This window comes from Spermophilus citellus, assembly GCF_964194105.1.
Source record: "Spermophilus citellus genome assembly, chromosome: 1".
NCBI classification, from domain to species: domain Eukaryota; kingdom Metazoa; phylum Chordata; class Mammalia; order Rodentia; family Sciuridae; genus Spermophilus; species Spermophilus citellus.
In genome coordinates, this window is record NC_138182.1 from 244,626,347 (window position 1) to 244,638,470 (window position 12,124).

A 12,124-nucleotide genomic window follows, 5' to 3' on the forward strand; every position below is an offset into this window, starting at 1 on the left:
GGCTTATCATAGATTGCTTTAACAATGTTGAGGTATGATCCTGTTATCCCTAATTTTTCTAGAGTTTTGAACATAAAGGGATGCTGTACTTTGTCGAATGCCTTTTCTGCATCTATCAAGATGATCATATGGTTCTTATTTTTAAGTCTATTGATGTGGTGAATAACATTTATTGATTTCCGTATATTGAACCAGCCTTGCATCCCAGGGATGAATCCTACTTGATCATGGTGTATAATTTTTTTGATACGATTTTGAATCCGATTCGCCAGGATTTTATTGAGGATTTTTGCATCTAGGTTCATTAGAGATATTGGTCTATAGTTTTCTTTCTTTGAAGTGTCTCCGTCTGGTTTAGGTATCAGGGTGATGTTGGCCTCGTAGAATGTCTTTGGAAGTTCTCCCTCTTTTTCTATTTCCTGAAATAGCTTGAAAAGTATTGGTGTTAGTTCCTCTTTAAAGGTTTTGTAAAACTCTGCTGTATACCCGTCTGGTCCTGGGCTTTTCTTAGTTGGTAGTCTTTTGATGGTTTCTTCTATTTCCTCTATTGTTATTGGTCTGTTTACGCTGTCTATATCTTCCTGACTCAATCTGGGCAGATTATATGACTTAAGAAATTTATCGATGCCTTCACTATCTTCTATTTTATTGGAGTATAAGGATTCAAAGTAATTTCTGATTATCTTCTGTATTTTTGAAGTGTCTGTTGTGATATTGCCTTTTTCATCCCGTATGCTAGTAAATTGGGTTCTCTCTCTTCTTCTCTTCGTTAGCATGGCTAAGGGTCTGTCAATTTTATTTATTTTTTCAAAGAACCAACTTTTGGCTTTGTCAATTTTTTCAATTGTTTCTTTTGTTTCGATTTCATTAATTTCAGCTCTGATTTTAATTATTTCTTGCCTTCTACTTCTTTTGCTGTTATTTTGCTCTTCTTTTTCTAGGATTTTGAGATGATATATGAGATCGTTTATTTGTTGGTTTTTTCTTTTTTTTAAGGAATGCGCTCCAAGCAATGAATTTTCCTCTTAAAACTGCTTTCAATGTGTCCCATAGATTCCGATATGTTGTGTCAGTGTTTTCATTTATCTCTAAGAATTTTTTAATTTCCTCCTTGATGTCTTCTATGACCCATTGATCATTCAGTAACCTATTGTTCATTCTCCACGTGATGCATGATTTTTCCTTCCTTCTTTTATCGTTGATTTTCAGTTTCATTCCATTATGATCAGATAAGATGCATGGTACTATTTCTACTCCTTTATATTGTCTAAGAGTTGTCCTGTGACATAATATATGATCTATTTTTGTGAAGGATCCATGTGCTGCTGAGAAAAAAGTGTAACTACTTGATGTTGGGTGGTATATTCTATATATGTCAATTAAGTCTAGGTTGTTAATTGTGTTGTTGAGTTCTATAGTTTCCTTATTTAACTTTTGTTTGGAAGATCTGTCCAGTGGTGAGAGAGGTGTGTTGAAGTCTCCCATGATTATTGTATGGTGGTCTATTAGACTCTTGTACTTGAGAAGAGTTTGCTTGATGAACGTAGCTGCACCATTGTTTGGGGCATATATATTTATGATTGTTATGTCTTGTTGGTGTATGGTTCCCTTGAGCAGTATGCAGTGTCCCTCTTTATCCTTTTTGATTAACTTTGGCTTGAAATCTATTTTGTTTGATATGAGTATGGACACTCCTGCTTGTTTCTGCAGTCCATATGAGTGGAATGATTTTTCCCAGCCTTTCACCTTCAGTCTATGTATATCTTTTCCTATCAAATGCGTCTCCTGTAGGCAACATATTGTTGGATCTTGTTTTGTGATCCATTCGACTAGCCTGTGTCTCTTAATTGGTGAGTTTAAGCCATTAACATTTAGGGTTATTATTGAGATTTGGTTTGTTCCTCCAGTCATATTTGTTTATTTATGTTACTAAACCTGATTAGTTTTCCTCTTTGATTACTTTCCCCCCTTTACTGTCCTACCTCCCACTGATGGTTTTCAATGTTATTTTCAGTTTCCTCTTCCTGTAATGTTTTGCCAAGGATTTTTTGAAGAGATGGTTTTCTAGCTGCGAATTCTTTTAACTTTTGTTTATCATGAAAGGTTTTAATTTCATCTTCCATCCTGAAGCTTAATTTCGCCGGATACACGATTCTTGGTTGGAGCCCATTTTCTTTCAGTGTTTGAAATATGTTATTCCAGGATCTTCTAGCTTTCAGAGTCTGTGTTGAGAGATCAGCTGTTATCCTGATTGGTTTGCCCCTAAATGTAATCTGCTTTCTTTCTCTTGTAGCTTTTAAAATTCTCTCCTTATTCTGTATGTTGAGCATCTTCATTATAATGTGTCTAGGTGTGGATCTCTTATGATTTTGCACTTTTGGCGTCCTGTAGGCTTCTAGGATATGGGATTCTGTTTCATTCTTCAAGTCTGGGAAGTTTTCTCGTATTATTTCATTGAATAGATTGTTCATTCCTCTGGTTTGGAGCTCTGTGCCCTCCTGTATCCCAATGACTCTTAAGTTTGGTCTTTTAATGTTATCCCATATTTCTTGAATGTTCTGCTCATGGTTTCTTAGCAGTCTTGCTGAACTGTCTATGTTCTTCTCAAGTTGAAATACTTTGTCTTCATTGTCTGATGTTCTATCTTCTAAGTGATCTATTCTGCTGGTAGTATTGTCAATTGAGGTTTTAAGTTGGTTTATTGCTTCCTGCATTTCTAGGATTTCTATTTGTTTGTTTTTTATTACTTCTAACTCCCTGTGAAATTGATCTTTTACTTCCTGGATTTGTTTCTGTAGTCCTTGTCAATGTGATCTTTCATTGTCTGATTTTGCTGTCTCATGTCTTCCTTGAGAGTCCAGATCATCTGAAGCATGTATATCCTGAACTCTTTATCTGACATTCCATCTGTTGCAGCTATTACCTCTTCTAGAGTTGAGTTGACCTGCATTGCTTGTGGTCCTTTCTTTCCTTGTCTTTTCATGTTGCTTGCGTTTCTTTCTGCTTGGTGAAACTGTTGTGTTTTTGAAATTTTTCCCCCTGTTTATTTATGTTGCTCTTGTATATTTGGGATATCTCTCTTGTAGGGCGGGTAGTGGCTGTGATCCTCCTCTAATCAGGGTGATCTATCCACTACGCTGGTTGGTCGTAGGTCTGCCCGCCCTGCGGGCACGGGTGGCTGCTCTACTCTGCCCCCACTCCAATTGCGGTGACGTTCCTACCACGTCCTCGGATCGTTGGTCCTGATCCGGATGTGGGCAGCAGCTCTTCTCCACCCCTACTCCAATTGATGTGACGTGTCTACCACGCTGGTCGGCCTCCAAGCCTGTTCCGCCGGTGGGTCTCAGATCTGCCCACCCTGTGGGCCTGGGCGGCAGTTCTGCTCAACCCCCACTCCCAGTGGGGGTACCTAACTGCCTCTCCAACGGGTCTCTGGGCTCCTTCCAGACGCTGGCGGCGGCTCTGTTCAACCCCCACTCCAACCAGTGTGACGTGACTGCCTCGATTCTACTCGTCCACCACACTGGCAGGCTGCCGAGCCTGTCCTGCCAGTGGGACGCAGGACTGCCTACCTTGCAGGGTCAGACGGCGGCTCTTCACGGCCTCCACTCCAAGTGGGTTGACTTGGCTACCCTGCCGTCGGGTCGCTGGTCCTGTTCCAGGCGTGGGCGGCTACTCTCCTCGGCCCCAGCTGCAGTTGGGGTGTTGCGATACCACACCGGCGGGACCCTTAGCCTGCTCTGGGCGCAGGAGGCAGCTCCACTCTGCCCCCCAGGCCCCCGCAGCACCCAGCAGGACCCGGACCAAGAAGCAGTCCCTGTAGGATCCCCAACCCTGAGCCAGAGCCGCTTCAGGAGCCAGGAGCCGGTCTCTCCGATCCCCGCGACGTTTTGCTAGGAGCAGGCTCCTCAGGGCAACCGCCGCGGGTTCCCCAATCCCAGGCCAAAGCCGCCCCGGGAGCCCAAGCCTGGCTGCACCAGACTCTCCCTGCTCGGTGCATGCTCCGCTGGGAGCAGAGTCTAAGACGCACTTCCCGCGGGCTCCCCAGCTCCGGGCCAAAACTGTTCCAGGAGACAGAGTCCCGCTGCCCCTCGTCGCAAGTTTCACTTGTGGCTGGCCTCAGCTCGCGGTCCCCGCAGGCTCCGCGGCCCTGGGCTCAAGCAGCCACAAGAGCCAGAACCCAGCCTCTCCGATCCCTGCCACACTCTGCTCGGAGCAGGCTCCACAGAGGTACCCCAGCCTCAGGCCCAGGCAGCCCCGGGAGCCCGAGCCTGGCAGCTCCAACCTCTCCCAGCTCAGTGTACGCTCAGACAGGGGCAGGGTCAAAGACACAGTCGCCGCGGGTTCCCTAGCCCCGGGCCAAAACTGTTCCGGGAGTTAAAGCCACGCCGCCCCTCAGCGCACAATCCACTTGTACCTGGCCTCCGCCCGGAGTCCCCGAAGGATCTCCCGCCCTGGGCCAAAGCAACCCGGGGAACTAGAATCTGGCCGCTCAAAGCCCGGCACCCGCCTTGCCAGGGGTGAGGCCTGAAGAGTATTCTCCTCAGAGTTTCCAGTCCCGAGCCTGAGCGATCTGTCTGCGCGACGCAGGTAAATACCAGCCCGGAATCACCTGTTCTGTAGTTGAATGGGCTGAGATCAGTAGAAAACAGGGATGATTGCATCAGCTCTCCATGATGGCGGCCGCTGTCCTCCTCCGTGTTCCGACCGTTGTCGGGAATCGAACTGAACCGATTCTCTCCTCTATTTCAAAGCTAGAACTCAGCACTTGGTGCGGCCAGTGTGCCACTGGCAGGAGCCTGCAGAATCCGCTTCGCTGTAATCCCGCTCTGGTACCTCGAGGCTAATTAACTCGGGCGAGTCCCAGACTCCATCCACAGGGCGGTCCGCCGACCTAGAATTCTGTATTTAAAAAAAAAAAAATTATTCCAGAATGAATGCGCCCAGCATGGTTGTGCGCACATGTAATCCCCTCAGCAGGCTGAGGCCCAGAGGATCTTGAGTGTCAAAGCCAGCCTCAGTAACTTAGCAAGGCCCTAAGTAATTCAGCGAGAATCTGTCTCTAAATAAAATATATTAGAAAATAAAAAGAGGGCTGGGGATGTGGCTCAGTAGTAAGTGCCCCTGGGTTCGATCCCTGGTACAAAAAAAAGAAAAAAGAAAAAAAAATGTAAGCGAGGGCTGGAGATGTAGCTCCGTGGTAGAGAGCTTGCTTAGCATGCATGAGGTCCTAGGTTCAACCCCCCAGTACTGCTCCTCCCACAAAGATATAAAGATACTTCCAAAGTAAAAGGATAGTTAAAATTGTGTTTTACAGTGCTTTTAAACTCTGGAGAATGGGAAGGAAAGAAGGAAGAAAGTCTGTTACTTAGGGAAGAGCCCAGGGATGATTGGCTGGGTTCCTTGTGATTTAACCTCATGAGCCCCAAAACGCTTAGTTAAGAAATGGTTCATATGAGCTAATTGTTTCTGATGACTGATAAAAGGCTGGATTTGATTGTCTTTGCAGATTTTAAGACCAAATATGGATGTAGATGTTGGGAGTACAGAGGTGGCAGTATGGCTGAATCCAGTGGGAACTCAGATATAAGGTTGGGGTGATGGCTATGATATTGAGGTTCAGACTGAGTTTAATCACCTATTCAAGAAGAAGGGGGTACCCTGGATAATGAAGGAAGAGGGGGAAATCTTAAATCTGCCATTTGTAAAAAGACTTCATTCACAGTAAGTTACATAATCAAGACCAAAGAATGTACTTACTAATTGAAGGTTCCTTAATGTTTAACAGATCATTCCCTAGAGTTGGTGAAAACAGCAGCATTTGAAAATACATTTTTCCCTCTGAAAACATTTTCCTAAGATTTGATGATAGTTGGCTTTAATTGTTACTTTTTCTTCATCACTGGGGCAGTAATGAAGTGAGATGGGACTGGTTAAAATTCCCAAGGGAAGGATCTTTAGCTAGGGACAAAGTCTTAAACATTTCAGCTGAGATCACTGTGAAGCAGACACTTTAGCATTTGGACTTATTTTTGGATTTTATTAATTTACCCATACAATTTTTTTGGGAGGCAGGCATTGGGGATTGAACCCAGGGGTGCTTAACCACTGAGCCACATCCCTAGCCTTTTCTTACATTTTATTTAGAGACAGGATCTTGCCGAGTTACTTAGGGCCTCACTAAGTTGCTGAGGCTGGCTTTGAACTCACAAGCCTCCTCCTGCCCCAGCCTCCTGAGCCACTGGGATCATGGGTGTGCGCCACCACACCGGGTTCCATACAAATATTTAGTTCATTTGTGGGTTATGGATATGATAAGATATCTGTAGGAGCAAATGCATTTCCTTGAGATTCCAGTAGAACTAGATTTGTATGGAATATGAATAATTTGAATTTATGTCTTCTGTGAGTCTGTTTTCTTTTTAACAGAAGTAAAAGTTCATATTACCATGATCTGTTTGATAAGTTACTGTGTGCAAAGATTTAGAAAGTGATAATGAGTAGTTCTTTCTTTTTTTAATCCCTGTTGAAGTCATGGGCAGACTTCTTGATTCAACTATTTCATTTTCATCCTATGAAGTTGCTCTGTTGTGGATTGAGAGCTGTTTAAACTACTAAAGTTTCCAGTTTGTGATTTCATGGTACAAGGTATAGGATTTAGTGAAAAGAAATGGCTTGACTTTGAGCCTGTTTCTGTTATCGTAGTTACATTCACTCGATGGGCCTTGACAGTCCCTAAAATTGTCTTTTTTAATATGTAGGCTATTCAGTTTATTGAAACTAACTATAAAATGTACAGAACTCTGCTCTACCCATTCTATGTGGCCAAACAGTACTCTACACACTCTGTGTGGCCAAACAGTAAAGCTAAGCAGTGCTTTATTTATCTGTTTTACCTAGATTAAAACCAGAACAATTAGCAGGTTTAGTTATATAATTCCTAGGTAGCACAGGACATTAGAAGATTCTCTTAGGAATGTATATGACAATCAAAATTTTGGGTGGGAAAAGCAAATTCTTGATAGAATCATTCTCAGTATATGTTTAAGAAATCTTTACTTTCTCTCCCATCCTCTGTTGCCAGATTTACACACATCACTCTCTGTTTTGGGTTTTAGGAGTCTCTCTTTCTTTCTGAATCCCAGGAACCTACATAGGCTTTAAATTCCTTTTGAATAAGTAAAATACCTTTGTTCTTATTTTTGTATAGGGGAAAAGCTGTCAGGAGAAACATCGTAATTATTTGTATGTGTATTTTTTCATGTGTAGGTTATATCTAGAGTGTGCTTGTCTTCTTGCATCAGTAGGTAATTCTTTGAGAGCACGATTTAGATCTTGAATATTAGTAAGCTTTATCTTTCTTTTTTAGAAGTGCTATAAAATTAAAATTTGCCATCACTATCATTTTTAGGTGGGAAAATGATACTCAGATGTTTATAGATTATAATATTAAAAGATGTTCATTTGGTACAGAATGATCAGAGCACAATTTAAAAATAAATGTCAAAAGCATTTCATATTGCGGGAAATCTAAGGCAAGATGTGTGTTCACTTAAAACACAAAATTATTAATATGGATAGAGAAAAGGGATAAACTTCCAAGTGTCCCAAAGGAGGCATTACCTTATTCAGGTACAAACCCTGCAAATGGAAAACTTAAATCACAGTCATATGGATTTTTATGCAGTCAAGTCAAAGCCCTTTGTGCCAGTTACAGCTTGTCAGTATCGCTCCTCCAACAGCTACAGAAATGCCTAGCGAGTTTGGTCACAATGATTCATCACCCATCTTGGGTTTCAATAAAGTGATCCCACATATGAATCTGACCTCATGTCCTCCTTGGACACCTTGACAGTTCCTATCTTAATTGCGTCTCCACCCTCATCCTTCTAATTTCTGAAGGTAGGAGGAGGGAGCTTTGTGCCCTCTGAAGGGAAGGAGATTTATGAGATCAGGTAGTGGTAGAGTGCTTGTCTAGTGTACACGAGGCCCTGAGTTTGATCTTCTGCACTGAAGAAAGAAAAGAACTGCAAAACAAAATGAGTTCACCACCAGCATATATGCAGGCCCTCCAAAACTAGGCTCTGCCTCAGGGAGAAAAATGAATGTCTCTCTTGTTTCTCTTCTAGGTTGTCCTTCTATTCCGGCCACTCCTCGTTCTCCATGTACTGCATGCTGTTCCTGGCAGTAAGTACCTTATGTCTGCTGATGGTTGGGGATGTGATACGTGGGATGCTTGATTCTCCTAAGTGTCTGCTCTTGGGTTGCAAGTGGCAAAAGCCAAACAGACCATCAAATCTTTAAGTCTCCTGCTAAGAATGAACTGATGGGCTACCTTTCTTTGGGACATTTTCTGGAACATACAGATGTCTTCTGTATACTCATAGAGGTCACTGATCCAGATTCCCAGGCACCCTAATTGGGAGCAGGCTCCCCATTGCTCATTGTGGGCGTTCAGCAGCCTCTTTACTATGCCCAGGGCCTGCTCTGGTGAGCTGAATCCTGCTTACTGAAACATTTCCCAAACTGCTTTCCACTGGACCAGAGAGGCTTCCACTTCTGGAAGTGGTCATTTGCTTGACTTCCAGGTCCGAGTCTGACTGCTAGGCTTTTGAGCAGCACATAGTTTGATGATGCATTTTACTAGCTTGGCAGTGAGGAGTTAGAAAAAGATCTGCACCCATAGTTTGCTTATCAAGTTAGAGATGAATACATAAGGATTTTTTTTGGAGAGTAATAGAAGACCAAACTCTAGGACATATTCAGGGGATCTTTAAAAGTCAATTTAAATTTATTTTTATATTTTATTATGTTCTTTCTCTACATATACATATAAATATGTGTGTGTGTGTGTATATATATATATATATATATATATATATATATGTGTGTGTGTGTGTGTGTGTGTGTGTGTGTATAAAGCTGTATAGTGTATTATCAACATTTAGGGGGAAAGGGATAAGATTTCTGTCTTAATAGATCATCTATAATTTTTTTCTTAATTTTCTTTGTAACTGTTTTTTTATATAGTTGTATTCTGTGCAAATTTGCAGATCCCTTGGTTTTTCCTTTGATTACATTTAGTGCTGTGTGAGTATTTAAGACTTAGATTAAAAATCCATGCTGTGTGGGCCTGGGGTTGTGACTCAGTGATAGAGTGCTTGCCTAGCAAGTGTAAGATGCTGAGTTTGATCCTCAGCACCACATGAAAATAAATAAATAAAATAAAGGTATTGTGTCCAACAAAAAGAAAAATACTAAAAAAAAAATCCATGCTGTGTAATATTAAGGATAGACTGATGGGAGTTAATTTGGTCTCAGAATTTAAAGTTAACTTTACTAGAATCTTGCTTTTATTTGAAAAAAACAAATTCCCACAATGAAAAGAATGTAAATTTCAGGTGTTATATAAAATTCAAACCCACAACTCAAACCATTACAGAGTTTTGGCTTTTCCAACATTTCTGGAAACTCTGCAACTTTCATCCTATGTTAATTTAGTTTTGTGAGAAAGCAACAAGGTACAAATTCAACAGAATTTAGTGCTTTTTTTTTTTTTTTTATAAAGATACATACCCAGATGTTTCTGTAGACCTGCCATGGAAAATTTGACTTATTTCAAGGCAGTTAATAGCAAATAGTATTCTGACATCCCCTTTTATCTTATTAGGGAAAATCAGCATTCTTTCCAAATGGAAGCAACATGTTTTGCTTTTTAAATCGGGCACTAGGGGAGAAGGTGGAGGCTGGACAGTGGTAAGAGCCATTAAGAGCCTGAGAACTTTCCCCCAAACATAGGTTTGTGATTCTACTGAATGACGTTTAAGGGTGGGTGCATCCACCCCAGAGCTAGGTCTGCCAGAGTGACTTTTGTTATTCACTCACCTACATGTGCTGCCATCTCAGTCCTTCTGTATGAGACCTAGGAATCTAGTTTTGGTTGATATTGATGATGATTTGCATTTAACACTGTTTTTACCTTTTTGTGTGTGGTACTGGATGTTAAACCCAGGGGTGCTTACCATGGAGCTACATACCCAGCCCTTTATAATTAAAAAAAAAAAAATTGGGACAGGGTTTTGTTGAGTTGCCAAGTCTGGCTCAGAGTTGAAAGCCTCAGCCTTCTGAGTCACAGGGATTATAGGTGTGTGCCACCACGCCTAGCTATGCTAATTTTACTTTTGACTTTTTCTAATAATCTCCATGAAGAATAGAAATGAGCAATTGCCAGTTTTACAGATGGGGAGCAGAGGCCTTGGAAAGGGACTGCTGAGGTCTGTGAGCTCTCTGGGCATCTCTTGACTAGGTGGCCCTTATTTGATTGCTTCCTTGATGTGAACCCTTGCCCACTTAATTTGAAGATCAGGTGAGGCAGATCTTGAAGTGAAATGGTGACTGACCACTGTTTTTAATCTTGAACATTTTGATGCATATTTCATTTATCATTTTTTCTGCTCTCCTTCCTTGGCCCTTCTCAGAACATCTGTGAAATCTGTGTATCCAAACAGAAACTTGTACGGAGTTGTGAAATCTGAAATTCATGCAGAGAGGATAAAATGTGTGCAAAGAGAGCCTTAATTGGCAGGCTTGCTCTGTGGATATGCAGCAGCATCTGAGGAGACAGTTTAGGGTTGTATGCGCAGGGAAAATGACCTCAACCACAATTTAGTAATTGGGTCAGTGCGAGCATTTAGATGAAATTATAATGAGAAAAAAAGCCAGGTTTGTTAGAGACCAAGGCCTGAGAATAACCATGCACTGCATTTCACTGACTCTGGATGGTGGAAATATTTACTTGATTGGGATATAGGCCCCATTTTTTATTTTGGCCCTGAATACACAGATATCTCCTTGCTTTCCTATTTATATACAACATTTAACCTCTCTTCTCCCCCAAATTCCTAAGGCAGTGACTCATCCTGTTTCCCTAGGCATCTTGGCATTATGGGTCAGGCCCAGAATGGGTGGAGATGTACAGTCATTTAACTCCTCAAGAATTCCTGACACCCAGGAATGAACTTCTAGTTAAATTGTCTTATAAGTTAAATATCCTGGCCATTGTTCTGCTCTGGCAGGAAACCTAATCCTGTGTACTTCACAGTGCCAGGGAGGCTGTGAAAAGCACATGGCTGGCTGGAGATCAGGGCAGGGCTGCTTTGCATGTGGCCTTCATGGGCTTAGTGATCCCCCTTGAATTTGGTTGAATGTCAGAGATTTACGTGATTATTCAGGAGAGTAGCAAATGGGATAAGAATGGTTTCTGGTACCATCCGGTTGAGGTTGAAGCTCCAGATTGTTTTTATCACTGCTGTTAGTAGCTGTACTATGCTCTAGCCACTCTCCTCCCTGCTCAGAGAGTTTCTTATTCAGCCTCCCTGTGTTTAGACACTGCCACCCACCTATGTAAGACTTCTTGACTCTTTCAAACCACTCACTTTCCCCAAGATTTGTACTGTCCTTCATTTAGCACTGACCCTGTACCACCTAGTACTGTTGATATTTGATGAAGATGTTTCCCAAACTATGGAATACTAAGGATTGGGAATGTGATGGACAATTTATGGCCCACACACCTCAAGTCCTGCCTGAGGTGGGTTTCAAGTCTAAATTTAGGAACTCCCAAAGATGATAAAATCAAAGCCAGAGAAGGCTAAGGTGAGGCCTACCTTACAGTGGTCTCCTGGCTACAGTTGTTAGTTTTCTTGACTAGGTCTTAGAAGTGGTGTTTCAAAAATAAGTAGATAAGAGTTCTATTTCTTGGTGTTGATCATGCTGTTAGTCTGGCTCAGGGATTAACAAAAGTTTTCAGTAAAAGATCAGTTAACATATGTAAGCTTTTAAAAAATGTTTTTTTTTTTGTTCTTTTTAAAAATGTTTTGTTTGTGTGTGGTGCTAGGGCTCAAACTCAGGGTCTTGCACATATTAGACAAGTGCTCTACCACTGAGGTACATCACTAGCCCCAAAATAATGCTTTAAAAATATGAAACCATTCTTAGCTTGTAAGCTGACTCCTTGACTCTAGTTTAAAAGTGGGGAAGGGAACAAATCCTACTTATTTTTAAGAATGGAGTATTTTAAGAAGTATTAACAAGGTTAGTCAAGGAGAGAAAAAAATCAAAATTA

At 41.7% G+C, this 12,124-nt stretch overlaps 1 protein-coding gene across 4 annotated transcripts in view; it reads left to right on the plus strand.

Annotated features, from left to right (window-relative positions):
- The window catches only part of PLPP1 (phospholipid phosphatase 1), a 97,534-nt gene that overhangs the window by 78,885 nt on the left and 6,525 nt on the right, over positions 1-12,124 (plus strand). For all 4 annotated transcript variants that reach the window (XM_081306690.1, XM_081306689.1, XM_081306692.1 and 1 more), the window contains exon 4: positions 8,130-8,187. In XM_081306690.1, coding sequence (XP_081162816.1) covers positions 8,130-8,187 — 58 coding nt within the window. The remainder of the gene's footprint in view (positions 1-8,129; positions 8,188-12,124) is intronic.